A 23,632-nucleotide genomic window follows, 5' to 3' on the forward strand; every position below is an offset into this window, starting at 1 on the left:
GGTTAAGTGGGTCCCCAAGCAGCGAATCCAAACTCTCCCGAAGCCCCTGCCGCACAATGCGGCCCGCTGTTAGCGAGCAACCCGGCTGCCCCGGAGGATTGGGTTTCAGGCGGGCGGCCGGCGCTGGCGGATGCCCAGGCCGGCAGCAGGCAGGCGGGGGACGCAGCGGAGGACCCGGCGTCGCGGGGACTCCTCCGCCTGAGCCTGAGAATGAAAACAAGAGCCGGCTCCAGGCAGGCAACCGAGGCAGAGGAGGGCCTCTGAGCGGCAGGAGGACCAGGAGGGGCAGGGGCAGAAGGATTTTCCATTAGCTGGGTCCCCTTTCCGTGAGCCTGAGGGCGGAACTGGGGTAGGGGGCGGGTGGGCGGTGAACTGGAAAAACAACGCGTTGCCTGTTGGCTGTTTCACCTTAGAAAGCCCGTGTTCTTCCGGGGGGGCAACTCCTCGGGGCTCCTCCGGCACTGCCACCCTCCCTTCAGCACCCCCACCCCACCCCCGCTCTCCTTGCTTGGGGCCGAGACTCACTCAGCCACCGATCTGCTCTGGTTTTCAGGGGAGAAGCCTGGGGGAAGCCGATGGGGCTGATCTGGGTTCAAATCCAACTCTGCTGCTTTCTGGCTGGGTGACTTTGGGCAAGTGTGTTAGCCTTTCTGAACTCGGTTTCCTGATTCACACCATGAGCTCACTAAGGCCAGCTTTGCCAGGGGTGTGGAGTGACTGGCTCAGGATCTGGCACCGAGGGCGTGGGACACAAACTGTGATTTTTCCCTCCCCTTTGTGAGGCAGCATAGCTGGTCAGACCAGAGGGGTCAGATCCTGCCTCACCCCTTACTGACTATGTGGTCCCAGAGGAGTTCTTGATCCCTTCAAGTCTCGGTTTCCCCAGAAGCTTGCTCTGGCTACAGTGAGACAGACAATGTTGATGAAGTACCTTCCCAGGGTCAGCCTTCAGGAGTGTTCGCGGGTTTCACTGTTGCCTCCCCTTCGCAGGGCGCCTGATTGCCTCAGTGGATTAAGCATCTGACTCCTGATTTTGGCTCAGTCGTGATCTCAGGGTCATTAGATCGAACACCATGTCTGGCTCCATGCTTAGTGGGGAGTCTGCTGGAGAGTCTCCTCCTCCCTGTGCCCCACCCCTGCTCATGCACTCTCTGTCTCAAATAACTTTTTTTTTTTTTTGTAAGACTTTATTTATTTGACACAGAGAGAGGGAATTCAAGCAGGGGGAGTGGGAGAGGGAGAAGCAGGGAGCCCGATGCAGGGCTTAATCCCAGGACTCTGGGATCATGACCTAAGCTGAAGGCAGACAGACTCTTAATGACTGAGCCACCCAGATACCCCTCAAATAACTAAATAAATCTTAAAATTTTTTAAAAAATGGTTTGCACCCAATACCTCCTTGGATCTTCAGAGCAACCCTGTAAAGTACACAGAGCAAGGACCTTGTGGTCCTCTCTTTACAGAGGAGGAAACTGAGGTTCAGAGAGGTGAAGCGACTTTTCCAAGTCACCCAGTTTGTCAATGGCCTTGAACTTTATCTCCTGGTTCCTGCCTGTTGCCTCCTCTTGGAATTTCTAATATGGATGTGGACTGTGGAAAGAGAGTGCCAACTCCCAGACATCGGCTGCTGGTGTTCGAGTCACCACAGCCCTATTAGCCCCAGACAGGGAGCAGCCAGAGCTGCCAGAAATGGTCCAGTGCAGCACCAGGCTGATTTGCCACCTGGGCTGTGGGATGCTGGCCGGTCTGGAGCAAAGACCCCACGTGTCTGTCCATTTTCAGGAGAGACCACATCACTCCCCTTCTCAGGAATCCTCCGAACTCCCCCTTGCCTATGGGACAAGATCCAAAGTCCTTAGCCCCACATTCAAGAAGGCTCTAAAAGTTCTGTCCCTACCCTAAGCCTTCTGTGAAGCATTTTGCTCCTACTACATGGGACAGAAACTCTAGCCTGGTGCAAGTTTAAGTACTGCTCTCTGATGGACGGCAGACCCAGAGGCACCACTTCCTGGCCATGCAGACCTTGAACCATCTCTCCTAACTTCAGTTTTCCCATCTGTAAAGGGAGATAACCAAGTACCTACTTTACAAATCAGTATGATGAAATGAGGTAATGAATGCTAAACCCTTAGCTCCGGGCTCATGACTGAGAACCAGTCCTCAGGTCTTACTATGGTCCAAAGTGCCCCGGAATTTTCAGGCATCCATGAAAATTGGATGCCGCCATGCCCCTGATATTCCCTGATCTTCCCTTGTCCATCTCAAACACTATCTCCACTTTGCTAATTCCCTGCTCAATAACACCTTCTGTCCTTGGGTTTCCTGGTCCCTCACTGGGACCAGCATTCTCACCTCGCCTCTTTGTGTAGAAAGTTCCTGTGTCAGGCACTAATCTGGAAGGTCCTTGAGGGAAGTGTTTGCTCATCTATTTTGATATCCCCAGTGCCCAGCACAGGGCCTGGCACACAGTAGGTAGAATAGATATTCATGGAATGACCATGTTCTTGTTACTTAACCCAGGAGAATTCAGGAATAGCTGCCAGGAAGAAAGAGACTTTGAGTTAAGTTATGGAAGAGAAGTTAGCCAGGCTAACAAAGCTGGAAGGGCCAGGCATTCTTGGCAGAAAAACCTGGAATGGTCAAGTGACCAGAGCCATGCTTGCAGAAGGAAATTGAGGGTGGCTGGACACTAGGGACATAGGAGAGCATGGCTGGAAGATAATTAACTGACCTGGTCAAGCAGCAACCTTGAAGGCAGGGAGCTAGGAGCTAAGACTATCTCTTGGCCACCAGTGGAAGCTCTGAAGGGCATAACGATGAGTTAAGACGTGATCAGACATGGACTTCAGAAACATCACCCAGCTGCCACGTGGAGGTCAAATACAACTACTGTGGGCCAGAACCAAGTCTCGGTCCTGGGATATAGCAGTAAAGGAGGCAGACCAGAGCTCCCCCAGAGTGAGGACCCTGGGAAACGGCAGATCAGCAGGACTCCCCCATCTAATGCTCACATGACCCATTTTACAGATGGGAAACTGAGAGCCAGAGAGGAGCACAGGCTTGCCTGTGGTTACACCCTGGAGAGTGCCAGAGCCAAAGTTCTAGCCTGGACAGTCTGAGCGCTACTCCCCTACTGCCCTTCCCTCTTCTCCTCCCGTCCTCACCCAGGCCTACACAGAAGGAGAGGGTAAACACGTACAGGGAGTCCCAGTGATTGTGTGTGTGTGTGTGTGTGTGTGTGTGTGTGTGTGTGTTGTCTGTTTTTTTTTTAGGCTATACTTGCAACATCTTAAAAATTATGCAGATGGGGGTGCCTAGGTGTGTGTGTGTGTGTGTGTGTGTGTGTGTGTGTGTGTTGTCTGTTTTTTTTTTAGGCTATACTTGCAACATCTTAAAAATTATGCAGATGGGGGTGCCTAGGTGGTTCAGTCAGTTAAGTGTCTGACTCTTGATTTCAGCTCAGGTCATGATCTCAGGATGATGAGATTGAGCCCCATGTCAGGCTCTGTGCTAAGTATGGAGCCTGCTTAAGACTCTCTCCCTCTCCTTCTGCCCCACCCCTCCACTTGTTCTGTCTCTCTCAAAAATAAAAAAACCAGTCCTGCAGATGTGATTTCAGATGCCAGCCTCGCCTGTGGGCCCTTGTGAAGGTTGCTATATCTCCCTGACCTCAGTTTCTACATCTATAAAATGGGTTTAATAGCATATACCCAACAGGTCATCATGAGCCAGAAGCCATATTAAGAATGCCCCTCTCGGTGCCCTGCACACAGTAGGTGCTCACTGAAAGTTCCTCCCCCTCTCTTTGGAACTCACACACTGCCATTCATCCAGACAGTGTCCATGGCCCCCATGGGGGGGTCAGGCCAAGCTGACCGGGGCTCAATTGGCGAGCAGAGGGTAGCCGTCTGCTCCAGCCTGAATCAGCGGCGGTGGGAGCCTCGGCCAGCGCCTCCTCGTACAGCCACCCTCCTGTCGGCTCCACACTAACGACTTCAGTGTGTCTCCCCTTTTAGCTCAAATATTTCTGAAATGCACACTGCTCGTTCACACATAGCCAGAGGGGCCTACAGGCCTCCCCAGCCTGTGCAATCAGGGCCTCCTGATTGCTTTCTTCTGTGCAGTCTCCAGGAAGGAGAGGGGGTGCGGGCGCAATGGGGCTCGTGGCGCAAACCCGGTTTTCCCACCGAGGCAGGCTGCCCAAGTCAGCGGCTGGAGACCCTGGTTCCGGCTTTCTCCAGGGTGCCGAGAATCTGTCCGCACAGCCTCAGTCTCCTCATCTAGCCATTGGGATTTTGAAAGATGGTCATGGAGCGCACTCAGCGCTTGCAAAGAAGACCCTTCCACAGGGCTCGCTGGGGTGGGAGGGTCCAGGGGTGAGGAAAGGGGCAGCATGGGGCAGGGCTGGGCTGGGGGTGCACAGAGAAGTGGGCAGGGATGTGGGCAGATGGACGTGGTCCAGCCAGGGGGCCTCAGAGAGCTGCCGACCGTTGCCAGCTCTGACCCATTCCCACCACGCTGTTGCTCACCTCCTCGCCTTTGCCTCTACTGTTCCCTCTGCCTCACATGCCCTTCCCATTCAGCGTCTCTGACTCCCTCTTAACTCATTCTTCAAGCCTCCATTCAAGTGTCACTTCCTCCAGGAAAGCCATCCCTAAGTTTGAGGTTTTCTTCCTCTCTTTCCACACCCAGTTCTCACACCCACGGTACCCCATGTGCGTCCCTGTCACAGTCTTTGTCACATTGTGTGGTGATTAATTATGTGTACAGCAAAAACAGCTTCCCCTGCATGAGGGATTGTCATTGTCACAGTGGGCATGGGATGGGGACATTTCAAGCGCTTCGGAAGCAGCTCGGCACCGTCCCGCGGTCCCCAAAGTGTGGGAAGTGAAATGACAGGTACTTTTCAGAGGAACATTTTTAATTGTAGTAGTTGTGTGTTTATTTTCCTTCTTTTTATGGCAAGTGATATTGGTTTCCCATTTATAATAATGATAACTCTTTCCTCTTTAAAATACACTTAAAAGAAGAGTCAGCTGGAAGAAAAATAGTAACTAAATATAGTGCAGGTTGTAGGTGGAACTGGCTGAAGTCAGGAATGTTGTTCTGATGGAGCCGAACATTAGCCTGGGGACGGTGGGGGTTTTGGCTTCTGACTGTAGACCTTTTATGTGCCAAGCCCCTGTGCTGGGTGAGGGCAGCCAGAGGAAGTGTGGCGGGGGAGACGATCAGAAGCAACAGTGTGTATGAGGTACAAGGGTGAGAGAGCCCCACACAGACCATGCAGCTAGAGCACAGCTTGTGAATGCAAGATGTGTGACCTTGGGCAAGTTCTTGACCCTTTGTAAGCCTCAGTTTTCCCATCCGTAAAATGGGATGGTATCAACTGTGTCTTGGCATTTTGGAAGGACATTGGTGAGGGTCTCCACCTCCTAGTAGAAAGGTCTCCGTCTCAGGGACCATGAGTTCTCTCTCTCCCTTTTGCAGATTTTTGGGAATGGAGGGAGATGTCTGGGTTGATATGGGGAGAAGGAAGGAAGTGCTGGTGGCGGAGGGAGTTCTGGCTTCCTGAACCCACCCAGGTTCCTGGGGCAAGAGCTACTAGCCCCAGACTCCCGAGGAAACCGAATATGACTTTTGTGCTCGTTTTGAGAGGAACAAAGAGGAAACTCAGGGCATCCCAGGAAAGCAGCGTCAGACGGGCCAGGAAAGGCTCCTCAGAGGCTGCGGCACGGGAGCAAGATGCTGATGTTTGTCAGATGTTGGCAGGCCCCGTCTGGAGTGTGGGGGGAGCCTCTCGGACCTGCCTTCACTTTCAGGGGCCACCTCATGAGCCCAGAGGAAATGGCGTATGCACAGACCCTGGGCCAAAAAGCATAAAAGCACCGCGCTCCATCTAAAAAAAGAGCATCTGCCACTCACCAAGGCTCTGCTTTGTGCTGGGCTCCAAGTGAACACACTTCCGTGTCCTTCTGTCCTCCTGGCCCCACTCAGAGGGCACTGTGGCCATTTCCCAGGTGAAGAAACTGAGGCTTAGGAAGGTTACAGGTCCAAGGTTACGAGGCAAGTAGGTGTCAGAACCGAAGTCCCTCTGACCTCCCGCCCCCTGATTCATCTGCTCTGCCGACCTGCCTTGCATGCAGTGGGTGCAGGGAGGTGTCAACATTGAAAAGCAAAAGGCGGAGGGGAAGCTGCAGTGAGAGCACCCATGGGTGTCCTCTTGCCCCAGCCCCGAGGACTAACAGCTTTCCCAGAGGCAGGCTTCCAGGCAAAGCCAGGACTGGCACCGGGAGAAGGGAACTTCTTGCATCCCTCCTGGGGCATGTGCAAATTTCACATTCCCTCTTCACCCCTTCCTGTCTGAACCCAACTAGCCCTTGACTTCCGGCCTCCTGAGATCCTCCCTTTGCTTGTTACGTGTCGGGTGGGAGACAGAGGGGGGCTATGGAGCACCCCCGAGGCTGAGGTCCCTGGGAGCCTGGAGCTTGAGCACCAGCCTTTAGTCCATGACTTTCGGCCAGTCATTTGCCCTCTCTGGGCCTGAGCTTCCATCCCTACAGTGAAGTTGTCAGCTCACAGCCCCTCCTCTGGGCCGTGGAATCCTCTAGTGCTTGGCCTCTGGGTCAGCCCAAGAATCCAGCCAAGGGGTGGGGCCACCTGCTTGGCAGGCTTGCCTCCCCCACCCGAGCCCTTTCTAGTCCCAAGCAGAGTCTTCTCTCCCTTGTTCCACACGGCTCCCAGCAGCTGTTCCTCAGGCCCAGGCAGAGAGCCCGGCTTGGCGCGTCTCTGGCTGAGGCCGATGAGAGAAAACAGGTTAAAAGTTCAGCCCTTGTTCTCTCCAGGAAGAAAAATCTGTAGCATTCGGAGTGTGAAAAGGAACCCTTTTTTCAGCTCCAAAGCAGCACAATAGAACTTCCCTCCAATTTGCCATCAAAAAGATGCCCTTGGCACTGGACTTCACCGTCCCTGGCACCCCTCCTTCCCCCTTACCAGCACCCCCCCCCCAGCAAAAGGACACAGTGACCACAGACAGAAGCCGCAGGCGGTCATGGGGACATTGCTGTTTCCTCTGTTGTCAACTCATGGGTCTGACTGGGGTCACTTCTGGCTGAATGCGTCCTCCCATCCACGCTGCTCCTGCCCTAGTTCAAGACCTTGTTGCTCCCATTTTGACCTTCACAGCAGCCTGGGCACGGTGCACCCTGCCCCTACTGTTCTCACCCAAATTCATCCAGCCCAGGCCATCCAACTAAGTATCTAGAAGTTTAAAGGGTTGGAGGCAGGAGACCTGCCCCTCCCAGTCTGCCACCAACTCCTGTGGGATCTTTAGGAAGTCTCTCCCCCTCTCTGTGCCTCAGCTGCCTAATCTCCAAAATGAAGCCGTGGGGCTCAGCCAGGAACAGCATCTCCCATGGTGTGGGTTCGTTTCCTGGCTCAGCGACCAGGAGCATCTGTGGCCACAGAGTGCAGGGATTGATTGGTGAGGTCTGCCGGGGCGCAGAAGTGGGGGCACGGCAGCAAGCAGACTTCACCTGTGCCCGCTGGGCTAGATGGTGTAGAAGGTCCAGCTGTGACCTTCTACGTTTCTCTGCCTCCTCTGTCTTGGCTATTTGTAGTCACGCCTTATCACCACTACTAGATTGCGAACAACTAGGGTCTCACTCTTCACTGTTTTCTCTCTCAGGGTCCCCAGTGTATCCGGGTCTATTTGTTGAATGAATGCTTGAAAGGGGCCAATTAAATCTGCTCAATGCAGTTCAGCTCCAGAAGTGTTTTGAATTCCCTATGGCAGCAAAGGGGAAGTGGGAAGGGGCCCTGGGCCATGTCTGGGATGACTGAGGCTCTCTCCGGCCCTGGGGGTCTTCTTCACCATAGGTTGTGCAGCTCCTTCCTTCCAGCTACTGGAGTTGGGGGAGGGGCAAGCCCCCCCCCCTTCCTGGGCTGGTTCAGAAGCTCATTTGAATTTCCTCAATGCCCCCCCCCCCGCCCCAGGGGACAGGTGACAGACTAGAGCAACTTTCGACAGTGCTCGCCCTCAACACCACCACCCCCCACTCCTAGGGCCCTATCCTAGGAGCAGTTGACTTGGCCTTCTGGGAGGGAGCCCCAGTGTGGGGACACTATGGAGGACTCCAGGTGCCTGGAGAAGGGGGAAGGTGTCCCTGATAGGAAGTTTGGGCCAGAGAGCCAAGGTGGGGTAACTGATGGGGCTCAGCTGGGACCAAAGAGAGGCCTTTCCAAGGGCCACATTCTAGTTTTTGAGAATTAGATGCAGGCAAAAAAGCAGACAGACACCCTAAGTCTGATGTAAACTTTCCAGGGCTGCCTGGTGGGCTCTCTGAAGCCCCCCCCTCCACCCCAGCAGAGTCCAGGTTAAGACCCTTCTCCACCAGCAAGGGAGGGAAGTGGCAGTAGACAGGTTGGTGTGACATGATGGGCGGTGAGGAGACACGACCATGGGCAGAAGGGCTGGAGCTGGGCTTCAAGGGGGTGGAGCCTGGAGGGGGATAGAATCAGATGATTGGCTGGAACGTGGGAGTGGGTGGGATCATGGAGTGGGAGACCGAGAGGGAGGGTAGTCTGCCGCAGTACAGCGAGATGATTGATTGATGCGATGGAAGTAGGTGGCGCTCTGTAAAGGAGGCCCTTGAGGGGTGGGGGTCTTGGGGTGATTGACAGCACTCGGTCGGTGGACAGCAGTGACTCTTTGCTTTTCCTCACAGAAACGTTGATGGACTCCACCACAGCGACCGCGGAGCTGGGCTGGATTGTGCATCCACCATCAGGGGTGAGTCGGTGGTCCCCACACCCTGCCCGGTCCCCCAGAGGACCTCGGGTTCTGCTACAGGGCCTGGATGCCCCCTAAATTCCAGCCCCTTTCCCTCCTTCAGGGCCCAGGGCTGGCCTCTCATTGCCTCCTGGTCCCCTACTATTGGTGGAGTGCCGGTTACCATGACAACATGCTGGCAGCTTGCAGCCTTTATCCCGTGGCATCCTCAGGGTGAGGCTGAGAAGTAGGAACCCACGCTGCCCCCATTTTACAGATGAGGAAAGTGAGCTGTCATTTTCTGAGCACCCACTGTGTCATATACTGTATCAAAGAAGCACCTTTATACACATCCAATCCAATCATATGGGGAAGAAACACCTGCATTTTACAGGTAAGGAAACTGAGGCTCAGAGACTTGTAGCTTCCTGACAGGAGTATTTACCTAGTTAGTGATGGGGGTCTGGTTTGTATCCAAGGCTCTGACCCCCTTTCTGGGCCCCCTTTCTGGGTCCCCATAACACGAGGCTCCCCTTCCCTGAGCTCTTATCATCACACTTCCGTGAGCCCATACTTCCCTGGGACCAGTGATCTGAGCCCAGGTAGGCTGTGAGTCCCTCAGGAGAAGAGGAGGCACAATCTGAGATTCCTCTTTCTTCCAGCACCAACTTACATGCAGGCTGTGGGGCCAGATGTGCCTGAAATTCTGTCCCAATTCTGCCACTCAGCAGCCACGTGATTTGGGGCCAGGTGCTTAACCTGTCTGAGCTTCAGTTTCCTCATCTATAAAATGATGGTGGTCATGTCCTCTGCATTGGACCGCTGTGAGATTTTCACGGTGTCTAGCACAGTGCCTGGCAGAGGGCGCCCCCGCCCACGATGAATAGCTATAGTTGTACCACCATCATATCATCATCGTCACGGTCAGCAGTTTTTATAGCATTCCCTCCTCATCTCCCTGGGCTCCCCGCCCCCCGCCCATCCCTTCTCTTCCCCCCAATCCCAGCTCCTCCCACTCAGCCGCTGCCCCAAGGAGCTGCATTCCCCCCCCACCAACCACCCTCACCTCCCCAGCCCAGACCTGTGCTCTCAATAGGCAGGGCCCTAGGGTCAGGCTTCTTTCTGGGGCTCTTTCTTGTCACCAGTTTTCCATCTGCGAAGGCGGCCGGGCCCGCAGCCCCACCCCAGCAGGAATGAGGCCAGGCTGGGCTGCAGGGCCCCCGGACGCAATTATTTGGGGTGTTTAGGCTGCAGGGCCTCAGCATGTTAATTAGAGAGAGGGGAGAAAGGCAGAGTGCTCTAATTAAGTGCTCTAATTAAGTTCTGAAGAAGAGCAGTGGTTGTAACAAGGGGCTGACTTTGTCACATGGTGCCACCAAAAAAAAAAAAAAAAAAGGCAATGTAGGGAATTCAGAGCCGCCATGGATGTGGAGGCTGGGCCAGCAGGCTCCAGCACAGCCTTCTCTACGGGTGCTGGCCCCTCACAACACCAGCCCTCCCCAGGCCGGCAGCCACTGCACGCCTCACACGGACTTGGCCCAGATATCTGAGGAAGGCAGCAGAACAAACAGCACTTACTCGAGGGTGACAGCTCTGCCGCTACCAACCTCACCACTGCCACCCATGGTCCCATTTGGCAGTCGGGCAAATAGAGGCTCAGCAAAGGGAAGTGACTTGCCCAAGGCCATGCATTGAGTTAGGAGAGCTGGGACAAAACCCAGGACTCCTGGGTTACCTGTGGGTCGTTGTGTTTCCAGGCAGCGTGCACAAGCATGGGAACGGGTCTAGTTCTATGTGACCTGGGTCAAGCGGCCTCACTTCCCTGGTCTCTACTCGCTCACCTGTAGAATGGAGATGATGCTACACTATGCGTGATAATCATGACAAAGAACTGAGGTCCCCCTCCAGCACCCACCCAGGCCAGCATGAGTAGGAGGGGGTGATCTGCTGTTTCAGCTCTTTTGGGAAAGCTAGCCCAGTACCAAAGGGGATACAGGAGAAGGAGGGGGTGGGGAGCTACTCTCAGCAAGCTCTCAGCCCCACTGGGGAGACCAGGCCGAGAGGCCCAAGGGTGCCCGGCCCTCGCCCAGGCTGGTGGTCCCCAAAGGCCCACCGGAGAATCGGCAGATGCAAACTCTGCAGCCAGAGAGAGCCTGCTCCAAGAGGCTCCAGAAGGATGGACAGAGAAGACAAGAGGGTACTCGAGGAGGGTACAGAATTGTGAACAAAAGCTCAGCATGTGAGTGAGCTTGGCTTGTGCAGGTCTGTGAGGAGATACCATGGGGTCGGGGCCCTTCATTCCAGCCTTCCGTGGCCCTGCCCAGGCCCCTTCTGCAGCAATGGGGCTCGGGAACTCTCAGCTGCATGTGTGAAAGACAGGCTGGGGCCCAGGGAGAGTGCCAAGGCACCTGCCATAGGCAGGAAGGGTGGAAAGTCTCTCTCCAGGTCCCCTAACCACTTTAGTGGTATCATAACCAGCCCCAACAGACTGCCTGTCTTCCCCATCGTGGGGTAAGGGCTCTTCTTCTGTCAGACTGGGAATCCTCTGAGGCAAGGACTGTCTCCCTGATCAGAATAGGAGCTCCCAGTAGGCAGATGTTCTGACTCCCCCATCAGACCAGCACTCCTCAAGCACAAAGCTGTGTCTGCTCTCAGGAGAGGGAATTCCCTCAGGGTGGGCCTCTCCCTTTTCTCCCTTCCAGGTGGGTGCCTCCCACGAGCCGAGCCGGGGCCATGTCCCCTTTATCACCGGGGGAGGGGGTGAGGGTCACATCTCCCAAGAACAGGGTGTGTGCCCTTCCCATCAGATAGGCATGTCTCCCTCTACTCACAGACTGGGGAACTCCTCAGGGCCAAGGCCATGTCTCTCCCTCCCCTCAGGACCTCTCTGATGATAGGAATCCCGTCTCCCTCATCAGACTAGAACATACCTAAGACAGAGTCTGTGCCTCCCGCATTAGACTAGGAGGCCCCCAGTGGTGAGAGTCCTACTTCCCCCTGTCAGACTGAAAGGATTCCCTGAGACAGGATCTGTGTCTCCCCCCTAGACAGACAGGGCTGAGCTCCCTCCCCCACCCCCTGACTAGCATTTCACCCACAGTGGGAAGAAGTGAGCGGCTACGATGAGAACATGAACACGATCCGCACGTACCAGGTGTGCAATGTGTTTGAGTCGAGCCAGAACAACTGGCTACGGACCAAGTTCATCCGGCGCCGGGGCGCCCACCGCATCCACGTGGAGATGAAGTTCTCGGTGCGTGACTGCAGCAGCATCCCCAGCGTGCCCGGCTCCTGCAAGGAGACCTTCAACCTCTATTACTATGAGGCCGACTACGACTCGGCCACCAAGACCTTCCCCAACTGGATGGAGAATCCGTGGGTGAAGGTGGACACCATCGCGGCCGACGAGAGCTTCTCGCAGGTGGACCTGGGCGGCCGGGTCATGAAGATCAACACCGAGGTGCGGAGCTTCGGGCCCGTGTCCCGCAGCGGCTTCTACCTGGCCTTCCAGGACTACGGCGGCTGCATGTCCCTCATCGCGGTGCGCGTCTTCTACCGCAAGTGTCCCCGCGTCATCCAGAACGGCGCTGTCTTCCAAGAGACCCTGTCGGGGGCCGAGAGCACCTCGCTGGTGGCCGCCCGGGGCAGTTGCATCGCCAACGCTGAGGAGGTGGATGTGCCTATCAAGCTCTACTGTAACGGGGACGGCGAGTGGCTGGTGCCCATCGGACGCTGCATGTGCAAAGCGGGCTTTGAGGCAGCGGAGAACGGCACGGTCTGCAGAGGTGAGGGCTGCGGCGGGGCGGGCACCCCTGCAGGGGTGTAGAGTTGCAGCTGGCTGCAGACATGGGCTGGGGGGTGCTCAGGCTGGCCAGGGCAGTGGCCTGGAGCTGACTGGGAGGCCCTCTCTTGGCTGGGCCTCCCCAATCCGCAGCCGATGTTCCGTTTCTTAGAAGGAAGCGTTTGAAGGGTGCTTCTAGAATGGTGGCAGGTGTATGTCCCAGGGGGAGCATGCAAGGTGATTTTCATAGGTGTGGGGATAAATGGTTCTCATTTTATTTTTTTATTGTTTTGTGTTTTTAAAGATCTTATTTATTTATTTGGCACAGAGAGAGAGGGAGAGAGAGAGCACAGGCAGGGGAAGCAGCACAGGGAGAGGCAGAGGGAGAAGCAGACTCTCCCCCCCCATCCCGCCCTGGTGAGCAGGGAGCCCAATGCGGGACTGGATCCCTGGACCCCAAGATCATGACCTGAGCTGAAGGCAGACGCTTAACCGACTGAGCCACCCAGGCGCCCCTAAACATTTCTCATTTTAATTCTTACGTGAATATTAACAACAGCAAGCCATGCTGTAGGTCTTCATTTACAAAAGTGATGTCATTTCATTGTGAAGGAAATAAGGCCCAGGAAAGAATGGGGGTAAGTTGACATTTATTGGGCTTCGGCTGTGTCCGTCAGTACAGGCCAGGCTCGACGGAAGTGACCAAACAGTCAAAAGTTCATTTCTCACTCACGGCTGCCTGTCCATCGGGGGTCAGCTGGGGAGTCCCCGCTCAGGGAGCCAAGCGGGATGGAGCAGCTGTCATTTGGAATTTGGCGACTGTGAGGACAGAGAGAAGGAGTGTGAGGTGGATGGTATGCTGTGGTCCTTAGCTCCGCCGGTGGTGGCACGCACACCGCTCCGCTCCCCTGCATGCTTCAGTGGCCGAGGCGAGTCACACACTTCCTTCCGGTGCAAGGAAAGGGGAAGGGGGGAGGGGACACGCAGGTCGGCCATGAGCCAGGCCTCCTGACCGCCAGTCATACTGTGTGCTGAGCACTTGTGTATCTAACTTACTACTCCTCTCAAGAAGCCTGGGAGGGATGGGGCCATTTTACAGGAAGAAATCGAGGCTCAGAGAGTTAAGTAGGGGAGCCAGGGGTCTTATCCAGGTAGTGCAATTCCAAGCCCACCCCCCAGCCATCATGCCACTTGGGATGATTTAAGGAGAGGTCCCAAGGAAGCAATAGTGCAGGTGCTGTTGATTGGGGCAAACAATCATGAAGGTGGTCGGCAAGCCTAAGAAGTTTGTAGGAGGGATTGCATGGTCGTAAGAAGGCTGTGAAGGTAGATAGACCTGGGTTCAAATCCCAGCCCTGCCTATTATTGGCTGTCTGTCCTGGGCTATGCCGGAAACCCTCTTTCTTAGGGCACCTGTGAAGACTCAACAATTCAAGACTATAAAGCACTTAGAATGGCTTGTGGGTATGCAGTAGGCGCTTAATACATGTTAACTAAATGGGATGCAGTGGCTACAAAACCTGGCCTGGGGTGGGTACTCCACAATGTGAGCTGGGTGGTGATTTAAAGCTTACTTCTACCACCTCCTCTTGCCTTTCCTGTTGGGATCAGATCCTGGGGGTCCTCCAAATGCCAGGCTAAGGTTTGGACCCAATTCTGGGGTTCCTGAAGTGCCAGTCATTGGGTGGCCTCAGGTGGCTGCAGTGACCCTCCCTTTCATAAAATGCTGCTGCGTCCACCATCGCCATGGCTCCTCCCTTCGTGAGCTGAAGCAGCATTTTAGAGGTCCCTGGGCGGTAAAACAGGGGGGCCTGAGAGAGGAGCAGCAGCCCGTGCTCTCCAGAGGTGGTGGGTATATGGACGGGGCACCCATGGTGCTAGGATCAAGGGATGTGAGGAGGATAAAAGAGAAGGATGACATGAACACGTGGGCTGGAAAGGAGGAAGGAGGCATTTCCGGCTTGCGGGGAGGTGATGGTCCTGGAAAAGACTCAGGGATGTTGGGTGAAAAGGCTGGTTTCTGGGGGAAGATAGCAGAGCTGGTTTTCTGTACTTGAGTGTGAAAATGGCACAGCCTTGGGAGGTGGCGGGCCATGGGGGGAGGCACAGAATCAGTCCCTCCTTGCTCATTATTTATTCACTCATCAAACCTCACCCACGCCTGCTCTGTGTGAGACCTTGTGTGGATGGTCAGGGAAGAGAGAAGAAGGCAACTGTGCCTCTGCCTTCTAGGAGCCACAGGCTAGCTGGGGAGACAGGCTAGACGTGAGCAAGGGAGGGGGTGCCTTTGACTGGTTCTGACTGGAACCACCTGGGCTGGGGTGATCGGTGGAGGGAGATGGGGAGGCGACACAGAGGAGGTGACATTGGAGCTGAGTCTTGGGAGAGGGATATGTTGACTAGGTGGCCTGGGCCTTCCAGAGGAGGGATCTGCAAGATCTGGGGATGTGAAGCAGCATGTTCCACTGGGGAGACTGGCACGGCGTCTGGTAGGTCCGTGGCTAAGGACTCGGGGAGCAAGGAAGGAAGAGGTGTTCTGGAAGGTGCCTAGAGGAAGAGGTACATTAGTTACCCATTGTTGCCCAGCAAGCCACCCCAAAGTGTCATAGCTGAAAACAACAAGCGTTTGTAATCTCACGGTGTCTGAGGGCCAGGGATCCAGGTGTGGCTCAGGCAGATGGTCCTGGTGCAAGGTCACTCCTGGGGCTTCGGTGTCCTCCAGCGGCCATGCTGGGGCAGGGTCTGCTTCCATATTCGCCCACATGATTGTGTGCGGGCTTCAGTCCCTCGTGGGGAGTCACGTGGGCAATGGCTTCCCCCAGAGCAAATGACCCAAGAGAGTTCAAGAGAGCAGCCACGACAGAAACCATCATCCTTTTATGACCTCATCTCAAAAGTGGCATCTCATCACTTCTGCCATATTCTCTTTGTCAAAAGCTAGTCCCCCAGTTTTTCCCCAATTCAATTACATGGGCTGAGAGTGCCAGGACGGGGGGCAGGGGGCGGTCACTGGGGCTAGAAGAGCGGTCGCCTGGCACAGGCAGGTCCTCCAAGGCTGAGCTTCTCTTTGTGAGTGGATCTGGCCCCCTCCTCCCCGGACCTCTGGCCTGACCACCCCAAGCATCCACCCTGAGTGGGGGAAAGGGTCGTCAGCAGAATCTCTGGGAAGATCCATTTGATATCAAAACAGAATTTGATAAGCAAAAATCCATTGCTTCGTTAATACAAATTGGAGATGATAAGGCCGCTTAAAGTCTGTTTGACAGATGGCAAGCTCGTGAGTCCTCATGGGAGTGGCACAGACATCCCAGGGGTGAGCAGGGTGGCTGAAGAAGGGCGGGGAGGGGGAGCTCCCAGTGCCCTGAGCATTTCCCAAAACTGTAGGCTCCCCCGAGGCAATGTGACCGGCTTCCTCCAGGGCCAACTGTGTGCAGGGCAGAGTGGGGAACAGAGGGGCCTGGAGAAGCCAGTCAACCACTCAGCAAGCGTGTATGAAGGACCCTCTCTGTGTGCCATTGGCCCTCCGGCCAATACAGACCATCCCGATTGACGATGGCTCGACTTACAGCCGTCCAACTTCTCGTTTTTCCACATTCCGAGGGTGCCGTGGTGATGCATATTCAGCAGAAACCCTTCTTGGGAGTTTGAGTTCTGATCTTTTCCTGGGCTGGTGACGGCTGGTCTGATTCTCTCCTTACGCTGGGCAGCTGGGGGTGGTAAACAGGCGATCCACGTGCGTTCCTTCTGCATCCACGTGACCAGTCTTTTTTCCAGTTCAGTACTGTGTCCGGTCAATGGCATGAGATGTAACAGGCTTTGTGTTAGACGAGGTTGCTCAGCTGAGCAAGCTTTAGGTACACCAGGCTAAGCCCTGATGTTCAGGGAGTTAGGGGGGTTAAGTGAGCTTTCCACTTAAAATATTTTCAGCTTACAGTGGGTTCATCAGGATGGAACCCCATGGTACATCAAGTCAGATCTGTCTATCTTGAGTACCGTTTATGAACCATGCACATACCAGTGGTGGGGAACACAGGTTGGAATGAGAGGCATACTTTCCCTGCCCTTCCAGAATTTTTAGTCTGAGTCTCTAGACAGAAGAACATGGAGGGGAAAAGTTAGTGAGCAGATGAATAAAATAGTTATAAGCTGTGATGAATGAAAGGGGGGGTGGGGAGATGTAGCAGTAGAGATCAAAGGAAGACTCGTGTTAGCCAGAGGGGCCAGGGAAGGCTGCTTGGGTGAGCAGTAGACTGAGAGGATGGCCGAGTACGGTCCTTCCAGAAATGAATTACAGCCAGTCACAGCATTTTGAGAATGTGAGAAGGAAGGCATCTTTTCTGACTGGAGGTCTAGGAAGGCTTCAAGGAGGAGGTGGCATTTGAATTAGGCCCTGAAGAGTGAGTAGGATTTGGATGGGTGAAGGGAGGGAGGTCATTGTAGATCAAGGAACCAACCTGCATGAATAACGCCCCGAGGTATGATAGTACTGGGTGTGTTTGGTGGGTATCCAGTGTCTCACCCGGGGCGGGTGTCAGGGTATGACACCTCCCTACTCATGCGTTTGTCCAGTTTTTATTGGGCACCTGGTCAGGACCTGCAGTGGCCATACAGCTGCCAGGTGAGGGACTCCGGAGACTTTCTTCAGAAGAGCTCTGGCCTCCTCTCCTCCAAAGTCCCCAGCCCCGTCACGGTCCCCACTGAGGTTTGTAGCCAGCAGATCTGCTGGGGGCGGGGCGGAGGGGCAGGGGGCTCTGGGCTCTGGAATTCCTTCCCTGCAGCAGCAGCTCCCCCCAAGCTCCCAAGTCTGTTTGCCTGACTCTTTCCAGATGTTCATGGGCTCGATGGGGAAGGTGCCTCTGCCTCAGTGTCTCCAAGTATGTCTCCATCGCCCTATTTCTCTTGGTCTCTCCTTCCCTAGCTCAAGCCCCTACTCTGCCCCTGCCCATCAGATTCCCATCGCGTAACCCCTGTTGGGGGCCCTGCCCTCCTCTCTCCCAACAGCAGACCCGCATCTAAAACCGATCAGGAGGGAGCTCCACGGTGATCGTGATTGCTGCGTGCTGTCGGGGTGTAACGGGATTTTTAATATTTAGCTTGGACAGGGAGAGGGGCTGCGAGCCAGTGGGAAGGGGTATGGGGCGGGGGTGGGGGGAGCGGTTGCACGCACATGTTGATCCTCTGGCTCTAGCTTAGACTCCCAGTTCCCAGCTGCTGGACTTCTCACAGCCTCTCCCTCTCCTCCACCCTGCCCTGCCTGGCAGCCCCCAGCCCTGCTCTCCCCCATCAGCTGTGGCCTCTCCTTGACCTTGGCCGTGGAGACCAGGTTTCCAACCCCAGCTTGGCCTAGCTGTGTGACCTTGGGCAAGCAACTGACCCTCTCCCAGTCTTTGTTTTCCCGTCTGCAAAACAGGATAAACCCAAAGGGCTGCCGTACAGAGTAAAGGAGGAAATACCTAGAAAAGTGTTTCAAAAATACGAACAGGGACTTCCACCAACACTGTCTTCTGCTGTGAATGTTTGAGGTTTTTTCTGTTGTTGTTGGTTTTTTATGTTTTTTGTTTTGTTTTGTTTTGGGGGTTTTTTTGTTTGTTTGTCTCTGATGAGCTTTTTACTTGGAGGAAAAACAAACTTTTTCTTATCACAAAAGCAGTGTAGGTTTGTTGTAGAATCTTTAGAAATTATTGAGAAGCAAAAGGAGGAAAATAAAATCATTCAGAGGAGCCACTGTGAACAGGCTGGCAGAGATCCTTCGGGGTGCGTTCATGCACATTGATTATGTTTAAAGAAAAAGTGAACTTCCTGCTAAAAATACGCAAGGGTTTTTGACTGATTAAAATTTTGTGGGCACTTTTGCATGTCATGTTATATCTCCAGCATCATTCTGGAAGGCTCTTGGAATTCCATAGGAAAGATGTGTCATAACTTATTTACCAAGCCTCTGTTGATCGACACGTAGATTACTGGCCATTTTCCACTATCTTAACAAATGCCAGGATGCACATCATTGTCCCTGTATTTTTGTCCACTGTTATTGGTATTTGAATAGATATGTTTCCAGATGTGTAATCATGGGGTCAAAGGTATGTATGTTTTTTAGAGCTTTGACGCACAATGCCAAGTTACTCCCCAGAAAGCCATGGCCCGTGTACTCTCCTAGCAGCAGACGTTCTGAGTGCCTGTTTCCCCACAAGCAGGAGATATTCTGCCTGTCGCTTTATTTTCTGCTTTTCTCCCAGAATCCTGTGCTCCCTCAGCCAGGGTAGGGAGAGGCCCAGAGCGATGTCTCTGGGCCTTCAGGGTTGGATCCTGGGGACTGCTCGGGTGGCCGCCTTCCTACCATGCTCTCATCTCTAGCCTTTCCCATGGAGGCTGGACCCACGGCTCAGATGTATCTGGTGAGGCTGTGGGGTAGGGTGCGGTCAGTCTTGGGGTGAGGAGGAGGGAGGCCGCCAGCTGGCAGGGCCTGTGCTGGCTAGGGAAAGGGTGTGAGGGTTGGAATGCTGGGTGGGTGGGAAGAGAGGCCCAGACCCCCACACAGAAGTTCTGCTGCATCTCTTGAAGGGCAGGGTGGAGAAGCCCAGCTGGGGGAGGGGGTTGCTAACAGACTTCCCTCCAGAACCCCAGGCTAGGGCCAGGCCTGAGACCACACAGGCCATCCTTGGGAGAAGGGATTGGGTGGGGAACCTGGCCAACCCTCTCAGCTCATTCAGTTCTTGGCTCTTAAAAATGGAAGTGCCCCCTTCCCCCACTTTCCCTTTGCGTATGTTCTCTGAGCATCTTTGTGGACAGCTATCCATCCCTCTGTCCCTACACTGGTCTGCCTATCCAGCCAGATAGCCATCAGAGATTCACTAAACACCAGCTTCTGACTTTTTTTTTTTTTTTTTTTTGCTTCCTAGGGGGGGTCAGTGATGTCTTCATGGAGGACCAGGAGGCTAACATAGAAATGTGCCAGGTGCTGTGCCAGGCAGTGGGGTTTTTGGAAAGATCAGTCAGAGACCCTGTCCTCGAAGACCACCCAGTCTAGAGATGTCAACAGATATGTGTGCAGATAGTAGAGGTGGATACAAAGGCCCCAACCCACCCAGCAGAGCACCAGCTCAGGGGAAGGCTTCTGGGAAGGGGAGTCTGTAAGTGGAAGCCGAATGAGGAGCAGGAGTTAGCCAGGGGAGCGGGGAGCAGGTGCAAAGACCCAGAGGCAAGCAGAGTGCGTGTTCTTAAAAAGGGAGGGAGGGCTACTTCTGCCCAGTTTCCTCTTTAAGTCAACCAAGTGGAAGGATCTGGGTATCAGGACATGGATGATGTGGTCTTCATATTCCCTCAGAGGTCTGGACAGGAAATAGTGAGCAATTTTGGCCCCTGATACTCATAACACCCCTCCTCCCCCCAAGAACCTTCTGTGCACCAGACTCTGGGCCAGATGCAAGGACTGCAGAGGTGATGAAGGCCCTTCTTGCCCTCCGAGAACTTCAAGTCAGGGGCGGGGGAGATGGCTCTCAATGTGTAACTGTAGCCTTGGAGCACTTAGGAGGGAGTCACGGTAAGATGGGGGAGGCTGCCTGGAGGAGAAGCCATTTCCCAGGATTCTGGAAAATGGAAGGAAACAGGAGCAGGAATTAGTCCAGAAAAAGATGATCAGAAATGATACAGACTTTTAACTCTGGTCTCTTGCTGAGCCTCAGACAAGATACAGCCACCTGGGGGAGGGGGTGGGAGATGGGGAGAGGAGAAACGTTGGCTAAAGGACAAGGGTAGAGGGGCTGCCAGGCTTTTTAGTTCCATGCTATCAAAGGACTGCGTGAGGCAGAGGCTACAAGGAGTCCTAAGGGCCAGGACTGAACAGTCTCTCCTCTGTGCCCGGCACTGTGTCCTATGCCGCACTCCATTGTCTTTTGGAATCTTTTGTTGATACGATTAGCTCCATTTTACAGATGATAAGACTGAGGTCTGGGGAAGTTCAGCCCGCTGCCCAGGACCACACAGCCAGCAAGCAGCAGAGGCAGAGTGGGAACCTGGTTATCTTCAACTGTTGAAACAACTGATTAACCAGAATGGGGAGAGGCCTGAATGTGCTCTTTCGGCTCACCTCCCAGATTGCCGCGGGGCGGGGAGATGGGGGAAATGAAAGGTTTGACAAATAACTGTGGGAGGGACTCTTGCTCAGGACTTCGGGGCCACCCTGCTGGGGCAAACTGGAGGGCTTCAGGGTGGAAGAGGGAGGCTTGTGGCTGGGCCTTGAAGGACAAGTTGCTTTCCTATGGAGATGCTGGGCACAGTGGAATGTGGTCCCAGGGCAAAGGCTCAGGGGTGGAGAAGAAGCCCCAGGGGGTGTCTTCTCCTGCTCAGGGGGAGAAGACCTCCAGGAGGGAGACGCACCCACCCGTGGCTAACCTCTGGCCAGAAAAAAGAGCCTGTCCACCCCCACACGGCTTTTACCAAGCGCTCACCTTCTATCTCTAACTGCATGCTAACCTTATCGAATGCCCCCCTCAGAGTAGGAAGCAGACTGGGACCAATGGTCACACTCCTTGGAGGTGACAGGCAGGTGTGCACTCTCGTGCCGCCCACTTATGATTTCTCCCGCTCTTGAAAGTGGCAGGAGGGCTCTGTGGCCAGCAGCCAGCACTCACGTTTGTTAGGAGGTTTCCGTAAACCAGGCAGCTCTCTCTCTCTCTCGGGGTCTCACTGACTCTCAGACCCTCTTGGGGTCGGGGATCATCATTCCTGTTTTACAGAAGAGGAAACTGAGGCCCAGAGAGAGTGAGCAGCTTGTCTGAGGGGACCTGGTTAGGAAGGGACCGGACTGGAACCCAGGTCGCCCTGCCCCTGGAGCCTCCTCCCTGCTGTCCTCTCTCTATCCCCAGCCTGGCGGGGGACCCCGAAGGCACCAGTTGACGGTTTGGTCCCAGGCTCTCTCCACAGCACTCCAGCAAGACCATAAACAGCTGGGGAAGCTTCCCTCCCTCCAGCCGCCGCCTTTATATCTGGCGAGAGAGAGGCCCGTTTATTGAGGAAGTTTATGCATTTAACAGTTTAAGCCTTTCTAAGCCTGTGGTACAACAGGATTTGGGAGCCGTTAACAATTCTGTGTGGTTAAGAGATTTTCATTGCTCTGCGGCAGCTGGCTCAGGCCCCACAGGCCCCACTCCGGCCTCAACCCCGCCCTGCTGGGGCACCCCCTGCTCCCTGGGGCCCTTTGTCCTCAGCCCCCCCCCCCCAACTCAGAACTTATAGGGATGAACTTTGACCTCGAAGGAGGAAAAGGCCCAGAGAGGGGAATTCCGGGAGTTGGCCAGGGCCACAAGGCAGGTAAGAGGCTTGAAGTGGCCTGCCTGCCTGTGTGCCTTCCCCCACCCCTGACGGCTTTCTGGGCAGAGAAGGGGGACATTATACTGTTAATTCCTCATCGGCAGAACTGACACAGCCCCTCCGGGAGCAACATGTATTCCAAACCTTCCAGGGCTTTGGACAGGCGGTGGGGGATGGGGTGACTTGCCCACACTCATTTACCTTGTCAGGGACAGAGCCGGGATCAGAACCCAGGCCTCCCAAAGTCCTAATGAGAATTCTTTGCACTCTACCAAACTGGTGGGTTTTTTCCATAGCTCGGGGCAGGGGGTGGAGGGGGGTACTGTTTGTAATTATAATGTCTTACATATGTACAGTATTTATGTACTCACACCCTGCCCTGTTCCAGAAGAGATTAGAGGCCGCTCTCATATAGCATTTGGCCTCACCCAATATGAGATACTTTGATCTGCATGCTGCACACAGGAGAGAAGCAAAGCGAACGTTCCTGTCGCCATTGTAGAGACAAGCGAAACGGAAGGCAGGAGAGGACCCAACTTTCCCAGGGTCACACTGCACTCTAGAGCAGAACCAGGACAAGAACCCAGTTCTCTGGGGCTCTTTCTGGAGCCCCTCATTGTCTGCGAGATGTTCAGAATCACGGCCCTCCATCTCTGCAGGGATGAGACCCTGGGTCCCCCATGAAACACCACAGGGGACCTCAGTCTCCATCCCAGCTGGGAACAGGTGGTTCGCCCCGGGAAAGGGTCCCCTCACAGCTCAGAGAATGTAAGGTTTGTGTGCAGAGGGGTGTGGGGGAGGGTTTGGTGAGATGGGCCAACGTGTTCCTGACAACCTTGCCAGATAAACTAGCTCATGCCCAAGAGACCAGCCAGGGTCCCTTTGAAGTTGGGCCGGCCTTGGGACTCCTACCCTGTCTGGTACATCTGGCCCGTTGTGTCTCCCCCAGGCCCTTCCGAGCCCGTCCTGGTGGCTTGTCTGTCCAGCCAACCGACAGGCCCACCAATAGCATTGCTATTGCCCGACATCTGAGCAGCATACTCGCTCTGTCTCCCGTCCTCTCTGCTCCCTCACAGGAAGGGCCCATGGCAGCTGATCACCAGCCTCATGGTTATAAAAACTGAGGCTCAAAGGTGTCAGAAGAAATGACTTGTCCAAGGACCCTCCGGTCAGGGTCCTACCCCAGCTCCCCGCACCTCCTTCCAGACCGCAGTTGTGGATACCAGAGACAAAAGCCTGGGAAGGAAGGAACATGCAGTGGCGGTGTGTCTGCTAGTCGTCAGGCCTTCTGCCCTAGGCTTGCTTTGGGATATTTCGCAGAATCCTTGCAGGCTCCAGACGCTGGCTACGGTTAGTACTCTCGTTTCTAGAGAGGAGGAAGTGGAAACTCAGAGAGGTTAAAAAAAAAAACCAGCCCCAGAGCACAGCTAATGAATGATGAGCCAGAAATGAAATCCAGAATCGGCCCTCTTCCCCCCGGAATATATGTACAGTGTTTCATTGTTAGTAAAATTTTCTCACAATTCTTGACTTCATTTGATGCTCAAGAACCTGGGAAGTATGGGGGTCTTACCCCCACCCTTCAGATGAAGAAATTAAGGCTCAGTGACGTGGAGTGAGCTGTCCCAGGGTCACAGCTGGGAAGGGTCAGAGCCGGGACCACGGCCGGTTGCCAGGCCTGTTGGACCCTGGTGCCCAGGCACTTACCTCCCAGCCTTGCAGCTCAGTCCTGTGCCAGGTCCTCTCTTGAACCCACTCACGTCATACCTTTGCAT

The 23,632-nt window shown here is 54.7% G+C and overlaps 1 protein-coding gene across 3 annotated transcripts in view; it reads left to right on the plus strand.

Annotated features, from left to right (window-relative positions):
- Nucleotides 1-23,632, plus strand: part of EPHB2 (EPH receptor B2) — a 183,629-nt gene that overhangs the window by 54,109 nt on the left and 105,888 nt on the right. For all 3 annotated transcript variants that reach the window (XM_059136590.1, XM_059136587.1, XM_059136589.1), the window contains exons 2-3: nt 8,724-8,788; nt 11,868-12,552. In XM_059136590.1, coding sequence (XP_058992573.1) covers nt 8,724-8,788; nt 11,868-12,552 — 750 coding nt within the window. The remainder of the gene's footprint in view (nt 1-8,723; nt 8,789-11,867; nt 12,553-23,632) is intronic.

This window comes from Mustela lutreola, chromosome 10 (genome assembly GCF_030435805.1).
Source record: "Mustela lutreola isolate mMusLut2 chromosome 10, mMusLut2.pri, whole genome shotgun sequence".
In the NCBI taxonomy this organism is placed as follows: Eukaryota; Metazoa; Chordata; class Mammalia; order Carnivora; family Mustelidae; genus Mustela; species Mustela lutreola.